This window comes from Zingiber officinale, chromosome 5B (genome assembly GCF_018446385.1).
Source record: "Zingiber officinale cultivar Zhangliang chromosome 5B, Zo_v1.1, whole genome shotgun sequence".
Classification (NCBI taxonomy): domain Eukaryota; kingdom Viridiplantae; phylum Streptophyta; class Magnoliopsida; order Zingiberales; family Zingiberaceae; genus Zingiber; species Zingiber officinale.
Genome location: NC_055995.1, coordinates 131,395,483 through 131,412,663, shown reverse-complemented (window position 1 = coordinate 131,412,663; position 17,181 = coordinate 131,395,483). Strand labels below are relative to the sequence as shown.

General features: G+C 33.8%; 2 protein-coding genes across 2 annotated transcripts; both read right to left on the bottom strand.

The window, feature by feature from the left end:
- Positions 1 to 396: 396 nt before the first annotated feature.
- On the bottom strand, positions 397 to 8,200 carry LOC121986047 (mitochondrial outer membrane protein porin 1-like). The gene is made up of 6 exons (XM_042539820.1): positions 8,019 to 8,200; positions 7,872 to 7,939; positions 2,238 to 2,348; positions 1,265 to 1,354; positions 982 to 1,190; positions 397 to 902 (listed from the first exon to the last, which is right to left on the bottom strand). The coding sequence occupies exons 1-6, from the start codon at positions 8,059 to 8,061 to the stop codon at positions 596 to 598; spliced, it is 828 nt and encodes a 275-aa protein (XP_042395754.1). The 5' UTR covers positions 8,062 to 8,200; the 3' UTR covers positions 397 to 595.
- Positions 8,201 to 16,229: 8,029 nt separating this feature from the next.
- On the bottom strand, positions 16,230 to 16,820 carry LOC121987886. Its single transcript, XM_042541592.1, has 2 exons — positions 16,639 to 16,820; positions 16,230 to 16,561 (listed from the first exon to the last, which is right to left on the bottom strand). Exons 1-2 carry the CDS (start codon positions 16,759 to 16,761, stop codon positions 16,265 to 16,267), a joined length of 420 nt encoding a protein of 139 aa, XP_042397526.1. The 5' UTR covers positions 16,762 to 16,820; the 3' UTR covers positions 16,230 to 16,264.
- Positions 16,821 to 17,181: the final 361 nt, after the last annotated feature.

The window sequence follows — 17,181 nt, the reverse complement described above, 5'->3', positions numbered from 1 at the left end:
GCCATAGCGCTTGTAAAATATCCAATATATATATATATAAAAGGAAAGAATTCCTAAGAACATTAAAGTGATAGGATTCCAACTAACATACAGTTAAAAGCTATTATATTGTAATAAAAGATAATTATAATCTGTCTAAGATAGGTAAACCATAAAATAGTGGCTAAAGAGTGGAAGAGATTTTTTTCTCTCTCACCTTCTAACTAATTGGGCACAGGAAGAGGACAGCTGAAAGCTATTACATAGCTGGATGGCAGATGGTCTTTGTCACAAAAGACGATTGGAGACAATGGACGGAAATCAATGTTCTACAATTTTAATCAGCCATTGACAAATAGGGTAATAAGCAAAAACAAATCACAAAAGAATTTACGATTCACTGAAGATGAAATAACATGTACGTTGAGGTGGTCTTAGCCTCATTTGCTGAAAAATAATAGTAATAATAATATTTGAAAGGTCGAGTATCGAAATAAATGTAAACCAAAGCAGAAACGAATACTGGAAAAGTAACAAATCGACTCAATTTTATAGATGATGCGCACTAAGCATAACCAGTAACAGTAAATAATTCTGCTTCGCCTATGATTTGTGTCTAAGCCTTGAGCACCAATGACAAGCCAACTTTAGAACTCTTCTCAATGGCCTTAGTGTCAACTTCACCTGAGATGGTCAAGAAAGATTTGGGCTTCCACTCATGTTGGATAAGTGCACTAGCCATGCCATAGTTATTGAAGCGTGCCTTGACTGTGGTCAGAGGGTCCAGAACATGCTGTGTTCCGAAGGTGAGAGTGTTCTCGTTGCTCGAGAAGTAATGGGTCAGCTCTCCACCCACTGCTGTGTTGGTTAAAGGTTTGACTATGTGATAATAAGAAGCACTCAAGCTATCACCCTTGTTATTCCTGCAGCAAATGAAATCAAAGATTATCATAGATTTCCAAGACATTAGGTGAAAGCTCAGTTAAGAAGCTAGCTACTTACAGAGTTAAGGCAGCAATAAGATCCTGATTGGTGATGCTCAAACCAGCATTGCACTTGGTGAAATTCCCAGACGCAGTATCAAATGCCACATCAGAACCAACTGCAAAAGCTTTGGAGCCAATCACACCAGAAAGGTTGATCACGGGATTGGTTGTCAATCCTATACTTGCATTAACTCCGGCATAGTCATGCAGGTATTGAACCTCAACCTGCATAGTTTTCAGATAAAAAATAAATATTGAGTGATATATATGAGCCAACTAAACCAATAAAAGATGCCGACCTTGCCCGACTTCTGGTCAGGGAGAACATAGCTGAAAATTGCCTTCAACCCTGGGGTTGCAACTTCATCAACAGTAATTGTGGTTGTGACCTAGATAGACAACTGACTTGTCAGCGAAAGGATTACATTTCCACAAAAACAACCTCCTATACCTACTAATGGTGTGTAACATGATAGAGCTTAAGATACAGGTTTTCACATCAGGACAACCAGGTTAGTTATAGTTCAATTATGAGCTATGCATCAACTATCACATAAACATTTGCTAGCAAATCAATAAGGTGACAAGTGAAGTTGATGGGACTGCATGTGCTTTATTATTAATTAATATATGACATCTGTTAGTAATTACGAAAAAAATAGTGAGTAATGAAAGAAATTTGTGACACTGGCACATTAAACACTTCTACCATCCCTGATACAATATAACTCAAGTATCTTAAATTTAAATTTAGTGCAGGTCCCTAGTTAAACTACACAATGCTGTGATTCAAACAAATTAAGGTCATTAAACTGTAATGATTTGCAGTGTAACAAGAAAAACTTTTAAAGAGTCTAAACCTATGTTCTTGTACAACAACATTATATAAAATAGAAAACCAGATGACTCCAATTAGCTCCTGGGTCCTTTTAGAGTCTTTAATTATAAATACAACTCCAGATTGTATGCGCTTTAAAATAGGCATCCAAACATAGCTAACCATATTTCTTTATACAAGTAAATTTATGATACTCTTATTCCATCTATTAGAGAACCCACATATTGATTGATGGTATTGATTTTAAGATCAAAGGTTAGAGAACAAGAAATTGTTGGACATTCAAAAGAAAATAAAGTTTTGCTTGTCATGGATAAAAGCAATAAAATAGCTTTTTATCTTCACAGTTGTCTCAAGCACACCATTCATGCATGCATGCACAGACAAGTAACACGTTCAATGCATTATATAGCAATTGAGAAAAGAAGACTTACATTGGAATTTGAGTTTGTTTTCACATCAAAAATAATATTCTTGTTCTTTATCTGAGAATGTAACTCCCCTGAAAGTAAATCATTCTTTCTTGTACCTGAAGCCGTAATAGCCTGTGGAAGGAAAAAGACCAAACTGGAAATTAATATTCCTACAGATACTAATGGCCAGGTAAACAGAAATCAAGCAGCCATATAATAAGAAAACTGCAACTTCCTGTCCTGAAAGTTTCTTAGGCTGGCATATTTCTTTTCTAACATTTCAATAGTTCCATGTTTCCATAGGCAGAGAGAAGCATCTTATTTCTCAGCTGCTTGTAGTATTGTCTTTCATATTATGAAATCCTCTGGGAATGGAAAATATTCCTTAGCATATAATCATGGGCTATTTAATGCGTAGCAATTATTATTGTATTTGTTACAGATAAGTTAATAATTAATACAATTTCCAACAAATAGGTCTGCTTGGTCAAGTGGGTTGAAGGACTACTCGTCAAGCAGGCTAGTTAGGTTGGTTGACTAGGTGGACCTATTGGGTTGAAGACATTAAATAGATTTGACAGATCAGGCAATGTGAGTGAGTTAGGTTTGTGTGTGTAAACGAGTCAAGACAAGACAAACTTGACTATGTTTTGAACTTGATTATTTTCTTATCAAGTTTGTTCAAGCTTGTTTAAAAATATTATCAAGTTCAAGTCGGGCTCGAGCTTTTTATCGAGCTCAACTAACAACATCATTGTCCTTATAATTCAAGTAAAACATTTATCTTTTACATGAAAACTTATATTATTTCCTTTTTTTTGGCATATTGTGAATATTTTAAAATTGTAAAATTTTATAAATTATTATATTTAATGCATTTGAATAAAAAATAAGAAATAACTTTATAATTAAATTTTACAGGATAAATAAGTTTATTCATAAGTTGTTCATGAATTTTATTCATAAATGTTAGGGAAATTAGCTAACTCACTAGTATTTAAGCTTGTTTGTAATCTTTTACTATTAAACATAATCAAGCTTTATCAATCCAAACACCAACCCGATTCATTTATAGCCCTTGCAAACTCAAACGAGGACGCTGAGCTTGGCTAGTTCCCAAGTAACAATAGGCATTAGGCAACCAACATTGACGTTGTTAAGGACAAAAAATAGTGTAGCTGATAAGGTGCTCTTGGAGAGCATGAAATGAGTCGAAAGCAGCAAGGGTGAACTCTATGTTGGTGCCTCCACCACCAAAGAAGAGCCATCATAAACATGTGAGGTAGCCGAAGCTTGGCTAGTTCCCTAGTAACAATAGGCATCAAATATCCAACAACTTTGTATGGGACGTTGTTAGGGATAGATAATAGTGTGACCGAAAGATGCTTTGGAATAGAGGTATAGGAATATGAAAACAATGTTGATGCGTGGATTCTACTGTGATTCTACACTCCAAAAATGAGCCAATATTGGCAAGGGTGAACTCTATGTTAGTTCATCCAACACGAAGGTGTAAAGACATGGTGACCTACTATTCCTAAGGTTGTTATAGAACTCTTGACATAGATCTAGTTTTTCTGACTATGCACAATAGACCAAATTGTTCAAACTATAATGACAAATAATATCATTGATGTCAGGGCAAACTTCAAAGAAAAACTCAAAGTAATGACAACTTCTCATATGAAAACTAGTCTCAGAATGCCTACTTAGTTCTTCAGTTGGGAACTTACGATCTAAGCTTGGAGTATGGACTATAGCATACCTAGAGGATCCTTTCTTGGCTTCCTTTGTTTTTGAGGCCTAAATAACAGAAATACTGAAATATACCAACACATGACATGTGTCCTGAATAGAACACGGTCAGATCAAGACTAACCAAAGAGGAGAGGAGACATGTTTTCGAGGTTGCAATTAAAATTTAAAATATATATAGAGAATGTATAAGATAATAAAAATAATTAAGAGAAAAGAGAGAGGTGAAATGTAAGGCTTGAAAATGGAGAGGTGAAAACTTTGGCATAAAATTGTGAATTGTCTTTAGGGCATATTGAATTTTACACAAGTTATTAAAAAAATACATGTACACTCTATGTGACACACCACATATCATCCCATGAATGCACACTATTGAGTTCACAGATTTATAATATATATAATATAAAGATTCATAACATGCTATACATATAGTATTACTCACAAAAAAAAAAAGGACAGCCCGATGCACGGAACTCCCGCTATACGGGGACCCGGGGAAGGATCCATTGTACGCAATCTTACCCTGCTTTTTGCAAGAGGCTGTTTCCAAGATTCGAACCCGTAACCTTTTGGTCACAAAGCAACAACTTTACCGTTACGCCAAGGCTCTCCTTCTGACGTGTCAAATAGCTTACTGGTTATGACTAATAATAATGATTTAAATAGCTTACTGGTTATAATTCATCAGTCACTGTCATCATTTTTTTATGATTTTAATTGATGTTATCATCATTCATCATTTTTTAATGAGATTAATTGATGTTATCATCACATCATTATATCTTATTTATCAACATAATCATCATTATTTACATAATAGTATTATTGAGATTAATGATGTCATTGTCATCTGTAGTATTTTGATATTAATGGTGTATAATAAACATTTTATATCATTAACCGGTATTCTTGTTTATTTGTTTATTTACTAATTGGTTATTTCTTGTTAAATTATTTGTTTATTTATTTATTACTATTATTGTTGTACTTGATATTATCAGCATAATAATAACATTAACCTACCTAGTTAACCTTGACACTCCTTGTTCTCAAATTCAAGAACCAAAGAAGCAGCAGCTAATACTAATATACAAGATGAACCAGCACCAAACCATGTCACAGTCAGACCTTCTCTTCTGTTGCAAGTACCAACAAGATGGAACTTGTTGCAAGTGGAAGCATTTTTTTCTTCTTCTGAGGTTGTATCTAGACCAATATTAAATGAAATTTCTACATTTTATTTCTCCATTTTGTCCTCTCAAAACTCTTTAGAAAAGATTCTAGAATTGAGACCACCAGATGGCATGTTAAAAAAATTGGCCAATCTCGATCCAAATCGAGTGAGTTGGATAAGAATCAAATCAGCCAGCGACAATCTGATTTGCCCAAGGTCATGCAAGTGTGAGCAAGGATTGCAAAAAATGTCAAGAAGAAGGCCAAGAAACCTAAAGGAATTAAGTCATTTGTCTGGGATCAAGTGAAAATCTAGTAGAAATTGACAAAGCCTAGAGAAAATTGGATGAAATAAGGCAAAAAATAGAGATAATTGAGTGATTGCTGACCCACCTAGAAATCTTCTATCAGTGACCAAGACAACACGTGCAAGGATTCAGTGTTCTACAAGGAGGCATTCTAGAGGTTGCATGGTATGTGGAGTGCACCAAAGAGGTCGGAGGTGTGCTTCCAAGGGTGAGGAGAAGAGACTCACTTTCTTCAATGTATTAGTTTCTAAGCATTGTCAACCAACAAGAAGACTCTCAAGTGGCAAGACACGAACAAAGGTCAAAAACAAAGGGAAGGTTGTGCGAAAAAACTTTCAAGGTGAGGGACAGGCGAGCCATAGGAAGAAATAAGATTATTAATTAAAAATAATTATTGATATTGGATTATAATACACACATTAAAGGAGGAAGAGAAAACTAAAAAAGACGGTTAAAAATGATAAAACATGATAAAATTTATTCAAATATAGATGATGATATAATAGGAGATAGGGTTTCATGGCGTAGGAGGATCCATAGCTGACTCCACCAAGTAGCCAATAGGATAAAGATTGGTTATTGTTGCTTTATTGATATTGGATTAGGGTTAATATCAATAAACCTTTAATAAACTTAACTAAAGTTAATTTAATTAATAATTTGGCTAAATTATTAATATAAATAATTAAAACTAATTCAAATTATTTAAAATTAGTTACAGTAATTATAATTAGTATAAAATAAATTTAAATCTAAACAAAATTCTATTTTGCAATTAGCATACTCAAATTTAATCAAGTATAAGAGATTAAGAGGTGATTTTAAATTCGTTCAACATCTTTTGCTGTTTTATTAAGTAAACATTGTTATTTTTTCCATATTTTTTTTTTACTTTTTATGTTTTTTAAATGATTTTTAAGATCCCAATCCAAACCGTCGATATGACCAATCCCTAGGTTTTGAAAATTTCTATTTCCAATATTGATACTGCCAGCAATGCTAGATGGTGAGGAGTCGATTGACTTTGAACACCACCTTAACATCACTAATTCCTTTCGATTCTAACCATTATCACTGATTCCCTTGAATTCTTTGTTTGAGTCTGTTGATTCATACCAAACTCTCACAAATCTTAGTTATTTTTTTGGCATCCCAATGGTAATTAAATTAGTTAAGTTTGACAATTGTGGTTTTAAAAATGGTTTCAGCCTGTAGGCTAAGTGATTAGGCACATATCTGCTTGCTATAGTTAGAACAAAAGCACATGGTCAGATCATGTTAACACTGTTAACCCGTTAGATGAGACATGTCAACCATTCACTGGGTTAGTGGGTAATTTTACCCACATCAAGATCACACCCTCTAAAATAATATTATTTAGTAGCAGCATTATGGGCTTTACCACCATTAAAAAGAATTAAAGATCTCATATCACATTGAAACCCACTAGGCACCAATCACCAACAGTTTCAATCCAATTTGACACTAGAGTTTTCTCCCAAAGACAGTAGTTAAGACATTGCAGCAGTTGTGAACTATAGACTACCAAAAGTTTAATTATCCAAATTTATGAATAATAGATCTGAAATTCATGCCTTTTTTCATAATAAGTGGGTGGATTACATACAAATTTGGCACTAAGAAGTGAATGAATTTTGAAGTATGCATACAAACAATTGATCGGATGAGTAAAAAAAAAAGAATCTTCTCATCACAGCTGTGGGATCTTCGTCACTTATATTTATCTTTCCATCTTTACAGGGGTTAATCACTTGTTGTGAGACATCATTATCAGTTTTAGTTGGATTTTTTTTTCCTTCATCCCAGATTGTGATTTATCATCCAGATTTTCTAGCAGAAAAGAAGAATCAAATAGTTGTCCACCCTCATGCTCTTCATCCTATCTATACACTATGAGATTTCATACCAAGCTTATGTTTTTGCAATATAATATTGCATATATAGCAATCATCAGAATCCGCTAGGGCTTCACAATGGAAGATGCCATTATAAACCATCGACCTTGATTCTATAATGAACTTGCTGTAATTGTTACCCTTATTTAGAAGCATTTCTATCATTTTCCTGTGTAAAGTCCATCCTATTTTACTGACTAACAATTCATGCTATAGTCTTTCAAAAATTCCTTCAATTAGAAGCTACGTGCTTCACTAAGAGTATTAAGGGAAAATTGAATCATAATACGATAGATTCCCAAGAGTCCGAAAAGCTTAGTATAGATTCTTCCACAAGCCATGTGAATAAATACAAGATCTGAATGATCTCGACATTGACAGTAACATAACACATCCAAACAGTGAATCACCTTTCCGTGCAACAGTCAAAAATAAAAACGGAAGTATGTAGAACAAATGGAGGAAAAAAGCGGGGAAAAACTAAATTAATAGTCACTCACAACTCCATTAGAGGTATAAGTGGTGACGGTAAACTTCTGATCGGTCTGGTAGTCCTTGTAGAGAAGGTCTGCAAGAAGACAAAGGATTTCCATTGAAATCGGGAATAAAAGAACAATTCACAAAGCAAATTATTGAGGAAAACGTACCTCGGGCCTTCTTGCCGATCTCGAAGTAGAGACCTGGGCCCATTCTCCTTCGATCAAGAACAAATGGGCGTCGTCTGGCTACAGCGGAGACGAAGAGTGAGGCGAAGAAACCACGGAGAGGGGAAGAAGACCAGACAGCGGCGGGAGGAGAGGAGACTGGGGCAAATAAAGGGCAGAGAAAAGCCTCCGCTACTTGTTATTTATCTTTAAATAATCATTTTTTTGGATCAGGTGTCTGGTGTCCTATGGTGGACAGCGGATGAATTATTTGTGGGCTACATCCACCGTCCAATTCATGTCATCCCGTTATTTGACCACTTGCCTTGTTTCCTGTCCGTCAGATTAGAAGACAGAATTAGCGACTTAATGGATTTAAAGCATGAATTTCAAATAGGTACTTTGTATTATTTTTTAATTAATTTATAAATTATTATTTAGTAGTTCATGACTCTCATTGTGTTTTAATTTACGGAGATTTTTTTTATTTAGCTTATATTTTTGCATCAAAATGTATCTTTATTTAATTAAAATAATCCCCCATGATGCAGTGGTTAAAAAATAGGATGTTACTATATTAAATTATAGGATCCAAATTTGATATGTCTCAACATATCTTCCCTTATACTTTAGTCATTGCACTAATAGTTAATAGTGATCCGTGATCTATCTTTTCTATGTTAGTTTAAAGACAGATTGATAAAAATATCGAAACAAGTTTATCACCTCTCTACCATATTTATTTAATTAAAATAGATATTTTTGTTTAATTTAGTCATATGCCTTCGTTTAATTTAGTTGTGAGATCCTTATATGACGTTAGAGGAAGACTTATGAATAATACAATATTTTTTTTCTTTTCAAATTCTCGGTAATTAACACACATAAATAATAAATGCTTTTAATTTATAAGCATAATAAAATAATAAATTAAATAAGAAGATAAAGTAATAAAAAAATAAACTCAAATTTTAAGCGGTTCGAAATCATAAATTCCTACTCCATTACAGGTGAGTCAACTTATAAAAAATTATGAGTAATTAATTTTATTTCTTCTTAGAAATCTTTCAAAAATAAAAAAAAATCTTTTTACAAAACTTTTATAAAATAATAAATAATGAACGGTAAAAGAGTTGCAAAATATAGAGTTTGAAGATAAAAAACCTTAAGCTTAAGAAATAAAAACAGGAGACAATAAGTAAAGATAAAAATTAATAATAAAGAGCATTTGAAAGCTGAGAAATTGATGAAAGAATTGTCGTAGATCATTATGTACGTGTTTCCTTAATTATAGTAGTAAGCTCATAATGTTCTCAGTGGATAAATCAGAGATGTTTATTCAGTTTCAGTTGAGCGGACTTCTTGAAATAGGGGTATGAAATAATCCAAGTCTAGCGGACTTCCTAAAATAGGGATATAAAATAATCCGAAACATTATTTGTACATATCGAAAATTGAATCAGACCTCTCTAATGATAACTCTGCCCGAGTACCAATTCGATTAAATCTAGATGAAATTGATTATCGTCGATTAACTAATTCAATGATAATGAACAACTAATATAATATTCTTAGATCCCTAATCCCATTGGGGTAGTGCAATAGTTAAGACATGGCGTGTTATCATATGAGGAAACTTTAAATAATTATGTTATGAGTTGACTCCTTGTAAAGACTATTTCAAATTTAAATTATCAATGACTAATTAGTCCTAAATTATAATCTAGATTACTTCTGTCCCATTTTTAATGATAATTATCTTTAGAATGTGTCATTATTCTTAATCCTTCGATTTTGGTATAGTTGTCATACCCATTTATATTCTTTGAATAATAATTGTTGATTACTGACTTTTGTTCTAATATTTAGATAATCGACTTGGTCATCACATAATAAATTTGTAAAATTAAGGATTGATCCCCCACGAAGTGACAAAAATACTTTTTCATATGATAGTGTACTGGATTTTCTAATTTACCTCTTTGCATATGCGACCAATCTTGTGGAGAGCCCAAGATGATGACCTTTTGCAAAATACTTATCCCATTTATTAACATCCAGTCGAAGCATTTTTTTTACAACAATCGCCTACCAATTGTGTTGTACAATGATAACATATTTAATACATAAAAATTCCAACATTTTTTACCTTTAACTTCTCATTTACTAAATAGAATTATATATATATAGAACATTAAAATGCACTTTACCCTCACATTTTTATTTTTTATTTTTTTTAAATATATATACGGAAATGCTCTCCTGCGGAATGCTTGGTGCGGAACGGTGCGACGTCGTTGACCTGGACGCCTACGTCAAATAAGTTGGGTTAAAATGGCTTTAGAGAAAACTCGTTCCTCTCCTCCCGCGATCTAGGGTTTCCCGTTGCTCACCCTTCTCCGCCGAAGCTCCTCCCTCACTCTCGCCGCCTCCCTCTCTCGTCGAGCTACAGCTCCTTCTCCGCGGCGCCTCCCTCTCTCGTGACGAGCACCACCTCCTTCGCCGCGGCGCCTCCCTCTCTCACGACGAGCACAACCTTCGCCGCGACGACTCCCTCTCTCGCGACGAGCAGCTCCTTCGCCGCGACACGACGCCTCCCTCCGCGCCGAGCTCTCTCGCTGCAACTCGTGACTCTCCTCCCCACCGCAACATCCTCTCAGGTTGCCCTAAAATTCTCCAAACTTGATATAATTTGTTCAAGTATTTGCTATACTTTATAATTTCAATCAATATTTGAATTTGATACATCAACCTTACTGAAGCAAAATCGTTTGGGATTTTAAACATTTCTGTGTATTTCTGTTAAACATACCTATGAATTTGTTAAAAATTTGTCTTGCTTCCTGCGGTAGATTGTTTGACGTTTGTATTGTTTCTGTTATTTTGCTTCTGTGATATTTGTGGTGTTAAACAAAAATTTATATTAATTGTAGGGAAACTTAAATGTAGTTTCCATATGGAAAATTAAAACTTTATATGCAGTTTCCATCACAAGTCCTTGGAACAATTGCTAGCATAGAGAGATGCAAGTTTCATTGTAGTTTAAAACTCTATATGTAGTTGGCATAATTTGTGTTGTAAATTTGTTTATGTTACATATGATAAATATGTTTGTGCAATTGATTTTAGTTTAATGCAATTGATAAACTCTATATTTTAGTTTTATTATGTTTGGCATCATACTATGTAAATCTGTTACATGTGAAATTTTTTTGAGATTGAACATTTCTTTTAAACATTTCTGTTTTATATCGGCAGGAAAACCAATTATTTTGCTTATGTGATTTTTGTTTTAGAAAACTGTTAGTTTGCATCTATTATTTTGCGTTAGAAATTTCATAATTTGTGTTGCTCTAGAAATTGTATGATTTGTTCCATCAAGTTTAGAATTTAGTGTCTCTGTCAAGTTATTTATCTATTGTCAAATATAATGCAAGGGCGCTCAGAAATGGAAGAAAATAGAGTTGATGATCAGGAATTCATTCCCCAAGTTGCAGATGATCGAAAGCCAAAAATTGGAATGGAATTTACATCACTAGAAGATGCATATTTGTTCTATAACCAATATGCACGAGAAGCTGGATTTAGTACATGGAATAACACGAGCAGGAAAAACAAGATGACAAATGAAGTGACGTGGAAACAAATTGTATGTTTTAAAGAAGGGCATACAGATCTAATGCGGAACAAGAAACATGCAAACATTGATCATCTAACAGGGGAAAGAGCACGTGGCGCAGTTAGAACAGGTTGTAAATCAAATATTGCATTTGTCAAGAAACAGATGGGACCTAATTGGGTTGTCAGCAACTTCATAGAAACCCATAATCATCCACTCTCGACTCCATCAAAGGTGCATTTGCTACGCTCGCATCGTAATGTTTCGACAGCAAAGAAAACATTGACAAAATAATTTTCAGAGACCAATGTACCAACTTGTCAACAAATGCGATTATTAGAGATAGAGTATGGAGGCCCTGAGGGGATTGGTTGCACAAAAAAAGATATTAGAAACTTTGAGAGGACTCTAAGGGATGAACAAAAGGGTATTGATGTCGAAACACTAATTGAGTTATTTGCATCTGAGCAAGAGAAAAATTCTGCATTTTTCTTTGATTACGAGACTGATTCAGATAATAGATTTAGTAGGTGTTTTTGGGTTGATCATGTATCAAGAAGGGCATACAGTGTATTTGGTGATACAGTTGTATTTGATACGACATATAACACCAATAAATATGGTTTGATTTTTGCACCATTTGTTGGAGTTAACCATCATCATCAGACAATTATTTTTAGTTGTGGGTTTCTAAGTGATGAGAAAGCAGAGTCTTTTGTTTGGTTGCTTACAAAGTTCTTAGAAGTCATGCCTAAAGGTGCACCAAACAATATCATCACTGATCAGGATCCTGCTATGACAAAAGCTATTGCACAGGTTTTGCCTCAAACAGTACATCGATATTGTTTGTGGCACATATTGAACAAATTCCCAAATAAATTAGACCCTTTGACTTTTCGAAACCACTATCACAGCATAAAGAATGTCATTACAAATTCTACAACACCTGATGATTTTGAGAAGTCACGGGAAGAGACTATCAAGTGTGCTAACTTAGCGAAAAATGATTGGTTGTCCTTGATGTATGAATTGCGACACAGATAGGTGCCAATATATTTTAGTCATGTATTTTCTGCAGGAATGTCAAGTAGTCAAAGATCTGAAGGCTCACATGCATTTTTAAAGAAATATGTCTCAAATAAGAACTCATTAATGGATTTTATTACCCGTTTTAATAGAGCACTGAGACACCAAAGACACAATGAGTTGGTTGCGGACCATATTGATATGAATGAACAGCCCAAGGTTAAGACAACCTGGCCAATGAAAACTCAAATGGTTAAGCTGTACAAAAAAAAAATGGCTATAGTTTCAAAGTGAAATGACCGAGAGTCATAGTTATTATGTGCAACAGACATTTACAGGAGTTACCTCAGCGGTTTACCATGTGATAAAATTTCAAAGTTCTTCTTCCTCAAAATCAAGAGTGCTCACGCATGACAAACAAATGGACTACATATCATATAGCTGCACGAAATTTGAGTTTGAGGGCATTCCATGTAGACATATGTTAGCTTTTTTTCTTATCAACCAAGTGTTTCTTTTGCCTGATACGTATATACTCAAACGATGGACACGAGATGCAAAAGTTGGCGCAATATATGCTTTAGGGGAGCAAAATGTCATTGATGATCCAGATTCAGAAAGATATTTGATGTCGAGGCACTCGAGGTTGTCCTATAAAGCTTCAGTATTAGTTGATGATGCATCTATGAGTAATGAGAGGACAACATTCTTGGATGAACAATTTGATTGTATCTACAACAAAATGAAAGAGATGTCCATTAGTACAACATGCAATGATAGAAGTAACAAAAAGAAATCCATTGATGAAGGTCTTGGTATTAGTGATCCTTTTGTAGTAAGAACTAAGGGATGTGGAAAGAGATTGAAATCTTCAAAGGAAAAATCAACCTCAAATTCTAGACTTTGTCATGGATGCGGACATCGAGGAGTGTCACATGACAAGCGTAACTGTCCAAATTTACAACAAACGTATGTGTCATTCTACATTTCTATTATAAGTTTACTTGCAAACATAAATTTATTTTATTACGTTTTGTAAATATGATAATGTGTCAATTAGCAGATCAACTGAAGATACTAATCTTAATAGTGTTGACGATATATATGAACCAGATTTAGGATCTATAGCAGGTACTATCAAAGTTATAATTTATTAAATTGCAGTGGTTTATTCAGAAAATTAAATTAATAAATTATCTTTATTGTTGCAGGTTCTAACAACATGCGCTAGGATGTTAGGATGCTTGCATACTGTCTTTATTTGAAGAACCATGATAGTTTTAGTAGAAAAAATGCCCTTACATGGGTCATCCTCCAAGTCCTTGTTTGATATGCATGATGTTGAATTTTTCAATCTGTACATATTTACTATGCATGTGGTAGTTTCATACTTTTATCTTGTTGTTACTGTAGGCTGTCTTCTTTTGTTGGTTTGCATTGTCTGGATGATTGTTCAGATTTTTATCCTTGCTACTTGGATCTTACTATTTGTTGCTCCTCTTCTTATGGGAGCACTTGCTAACAATTTTTCTATTCAGGTAATTTCCAATTGCATTAAATGTTTGATGTTTGTTTTATATGTTAATTATCCTCCATTTAGTTTTGAAGTGACAGTGCATTTCCCATATTTAGTGTCTTAACAGTCGATGATAGAATATATAGATGCTTTTTGAATATGTTAGTTGACCACTTGCAACAAAAGTTACTTGTGTGAGAAGAGACCATTCTATGCATTTATATTGTTACAAGTGGACTCACTGATCCAAGACCAACGTATGGACCTTAATTGGGGATAATATTGTTTAAAATTTGAATATTATTTCTTGGAACATCATAATTATTCTAGCACCATGGTAAATATGTTGATCTTTGTCCTAAAAGGTTGAGGTTTTAGGAACAGAATAAGTATATATTTCGTTGTTACTAATTAAAGTGCAAATTGTAGTGAATTGACATACTATTGTTATGAAGTGATTTCAACCTTATTTTTACTGCACTTCTACTAAAAATTAGTATCATAATAAGTTCTTTCCTTTTACAGGGTACATGTCTTGCTTGCAAGAGGAAGTTCATGGGTTCCCCGATTCCAGATAATTAGTTGCACAGGTTGCGGCAACATTGTATGGCAGCCTACACCAGACATGTCCATTTGAAAATTTCTATGCGCCAAAGTCTTTTGTACATGCAATTTACAGACATGATCTTACAATTCATGTAATGTAAAATGTCATGAGTTACTGGCATGATGTTGATACAAATGATACATGTTGATACAGCTAACTACTGGCAAATCATGTTTGAGTTTTTGTTTCCTTTGCCCTGAAAGTTACTAGTTTGAATTTGTATTTCTTATGTACAAAATCATAAGCATGTATAAGGTGGTTGCTTGAATATTTACCTTGTTAAGCGTTGGCCAAATATGATGGTGAGGATGTAATTCTGAAATATTTGCTCATATGGGAGGAGTACATAGATGGTTGTTGCAGGACTCCTGACTACTTTCTGTAAGCCAAAGAGTAGAGGCATATTGTTGGTTCCTGACAGGAGTGATGCTTGCTAGATGATGAGGTCGTGATTACATAATCCTCAAAAGTTCGATAGTAAGATTATATTTCTGTAGATGAATATCTTGTATAATGTTTTTGTAAGTTTTAATCCTTGTTACACAAGGTTGTAATGCAGCACATATAATTTTCAAGGGAATTTTTTCCCTTTGTCTTATTTTCCCCTCGTTCCTCCACGTTTCTGCTATTTAATGTTGTAGAGCGACTGGATTTGTCTGTCCGCTGCAAAGACAATAAATTTAGCACCTTTTAACGAAAGTTGTATAGGCTAAGAATGGATTTTGTGTATCTTCTACATCATCTCATGTAGACGGTTGTAACTTGTATGTTGGACACTGCTATTGATGTTCTACAATTCGATTCCTTGGCCTTTCTACTACCCTAGTGGCAGTAGCGAAGTAAATATTCAATATTGCCAGGCGCTCATGTTTTCTCTAGAGCTGAGATCGAGTGAACCAATGCTATTTGTTAAGTGTTGGGGTGTTTACGTTCGTTGTATTCAAACGTTCCAATATTGATGTAAATTAATGCAGTACGTTGTATGACCTTCATAATTTTATAAAATGTTCAACGAGAATAAAATTCATATACCCCACCTCAACAGAACACAACGTGGTATTGTCATTGTAATTGCAATTGCATTGAGCCTGCAGCCCAACAAATAATCAACAAACATATGGCGGAAAAAGACGGGTAATGAAAGCGACACAAACATATGGAGTTTTCTTCATTATTGAAGAAACCGATTTTGGCCAAAGCAAAATGCTTCGGTTAGAAAAGGGAGAAAATGATGATGCATTTCTGTGAACATTCTTTTATACATTTGCATCTCTGACCATCCAAAATACTAGTGTACAATTTTAGTTCTTGGTTTAACATTGAAAATTTTGAATGTAAATGGCAAAGGCAAAGATTTCAAGCTTAGGATCAATAATAGGACCATCTTGAAATTGTAACCATAAAACAAAACAAGTTACATAAGAAAACAAATTACACCACATAGAGTTACATCACAATGTCAAGTAACATCACAACACAAGTTACATCAACCACATCCACATCATCACAATCCAAGTACAGACAATTACCATGATAGCAACTCTAAATTTCCTATTCAATGAAGATATTTCATCATTTAACTGCATAGTTGCATAATTGTTGTTTCCATCATCCAAAACATCATTATAATCTACTTCACCATTGTAACTAGCACATTTCTTTAATTCACTAATCTCCAACTTTAATTTTTTGTTATTCCACTTCAACTCATTAATAATTGTCTTACTTCTCTGTGATGGTTCTGGATCATGCCATAAGAAAAAGTCACATCCTCTTTCCTGAATTTAAAAACAACTTAATCATCACACAATAATTTAAAAACTCACAATATCGTGTTAAGATAGTGAAAACTTACTCTATATTTTGGACATGAAAAAAATCGTCTTCCTGGATTTGATTCGGTCCATGATATCTGGAGAATAGCTCGTAATCCACAATAACATAATATGTGGGGAGCTTCACATTGCTCATCATTCATACACCGTCAAGTGGAAGATGATGATGATGAAGAACCAGCTGCTATGAATTTTCTCTAATTATACCTGAACAACACCAATATGCGAAAAGACATAAAATCGTGTAAAACCTACTCCATAGACCATAAAGTTATAAATGCTGGAGATATTCAACCTAATTAGATCAAATTAGGTCCCAAGAAACACTTACAAACAAATCTACATATTATACATATTAGTTCTCTCACAATTCAAGAACATAAAAAAAATTTCACATGTAACATATTTACATAGTATGATGTCAAACATAATAAAACTAAAATATAGAGTTTATCAATTGCATTAAACTAAAATCAATTGCATAGAGCATTCTCAAACATATTTATCATATGTAACATAAACAAATTTACAACACAAATTATGCCAACTACATATAGAGTTTT

Bases quoted from the DNA above. Each gene is read 5' to 3' on its own strand.
- LOC121987886 (XM_042541592.1), bottom strand. From the start codon at position 16,761: ATGAATGATGAGCAATGTGAAGCTCCCCACATATTATGTTATTGTGGA. The intron at 16,562-16,638 runs GTAAGTTTTCAC...TTTTAAATTCAG, and splicing joins TTTCATGTCCAAAATATAGA to GAAAGAGGATGTGACTTTTT.
- LOC121986047 (XM_042539820.1), bottom strand. From the start codon at position 8,061: ATGGGCCCAGGTCTCTACTTCGAGATCGGCAAGAAGGCCCGAG. The intron at 7,940-8,018 runs GTACGTTTTCCT...GTCTTCTTGCAG, and splicing joins GATCGGCAAGAAGGCCCGAG to ACCTTCTCTACAAGGACTAC. The intron at 903-981 runs GTAAGTAGCTAG...CATTTGCTGCAG, and splicing joins CTTATTGCTGCCTTAACTCT to GAATAACAAGGGTGATAGCT.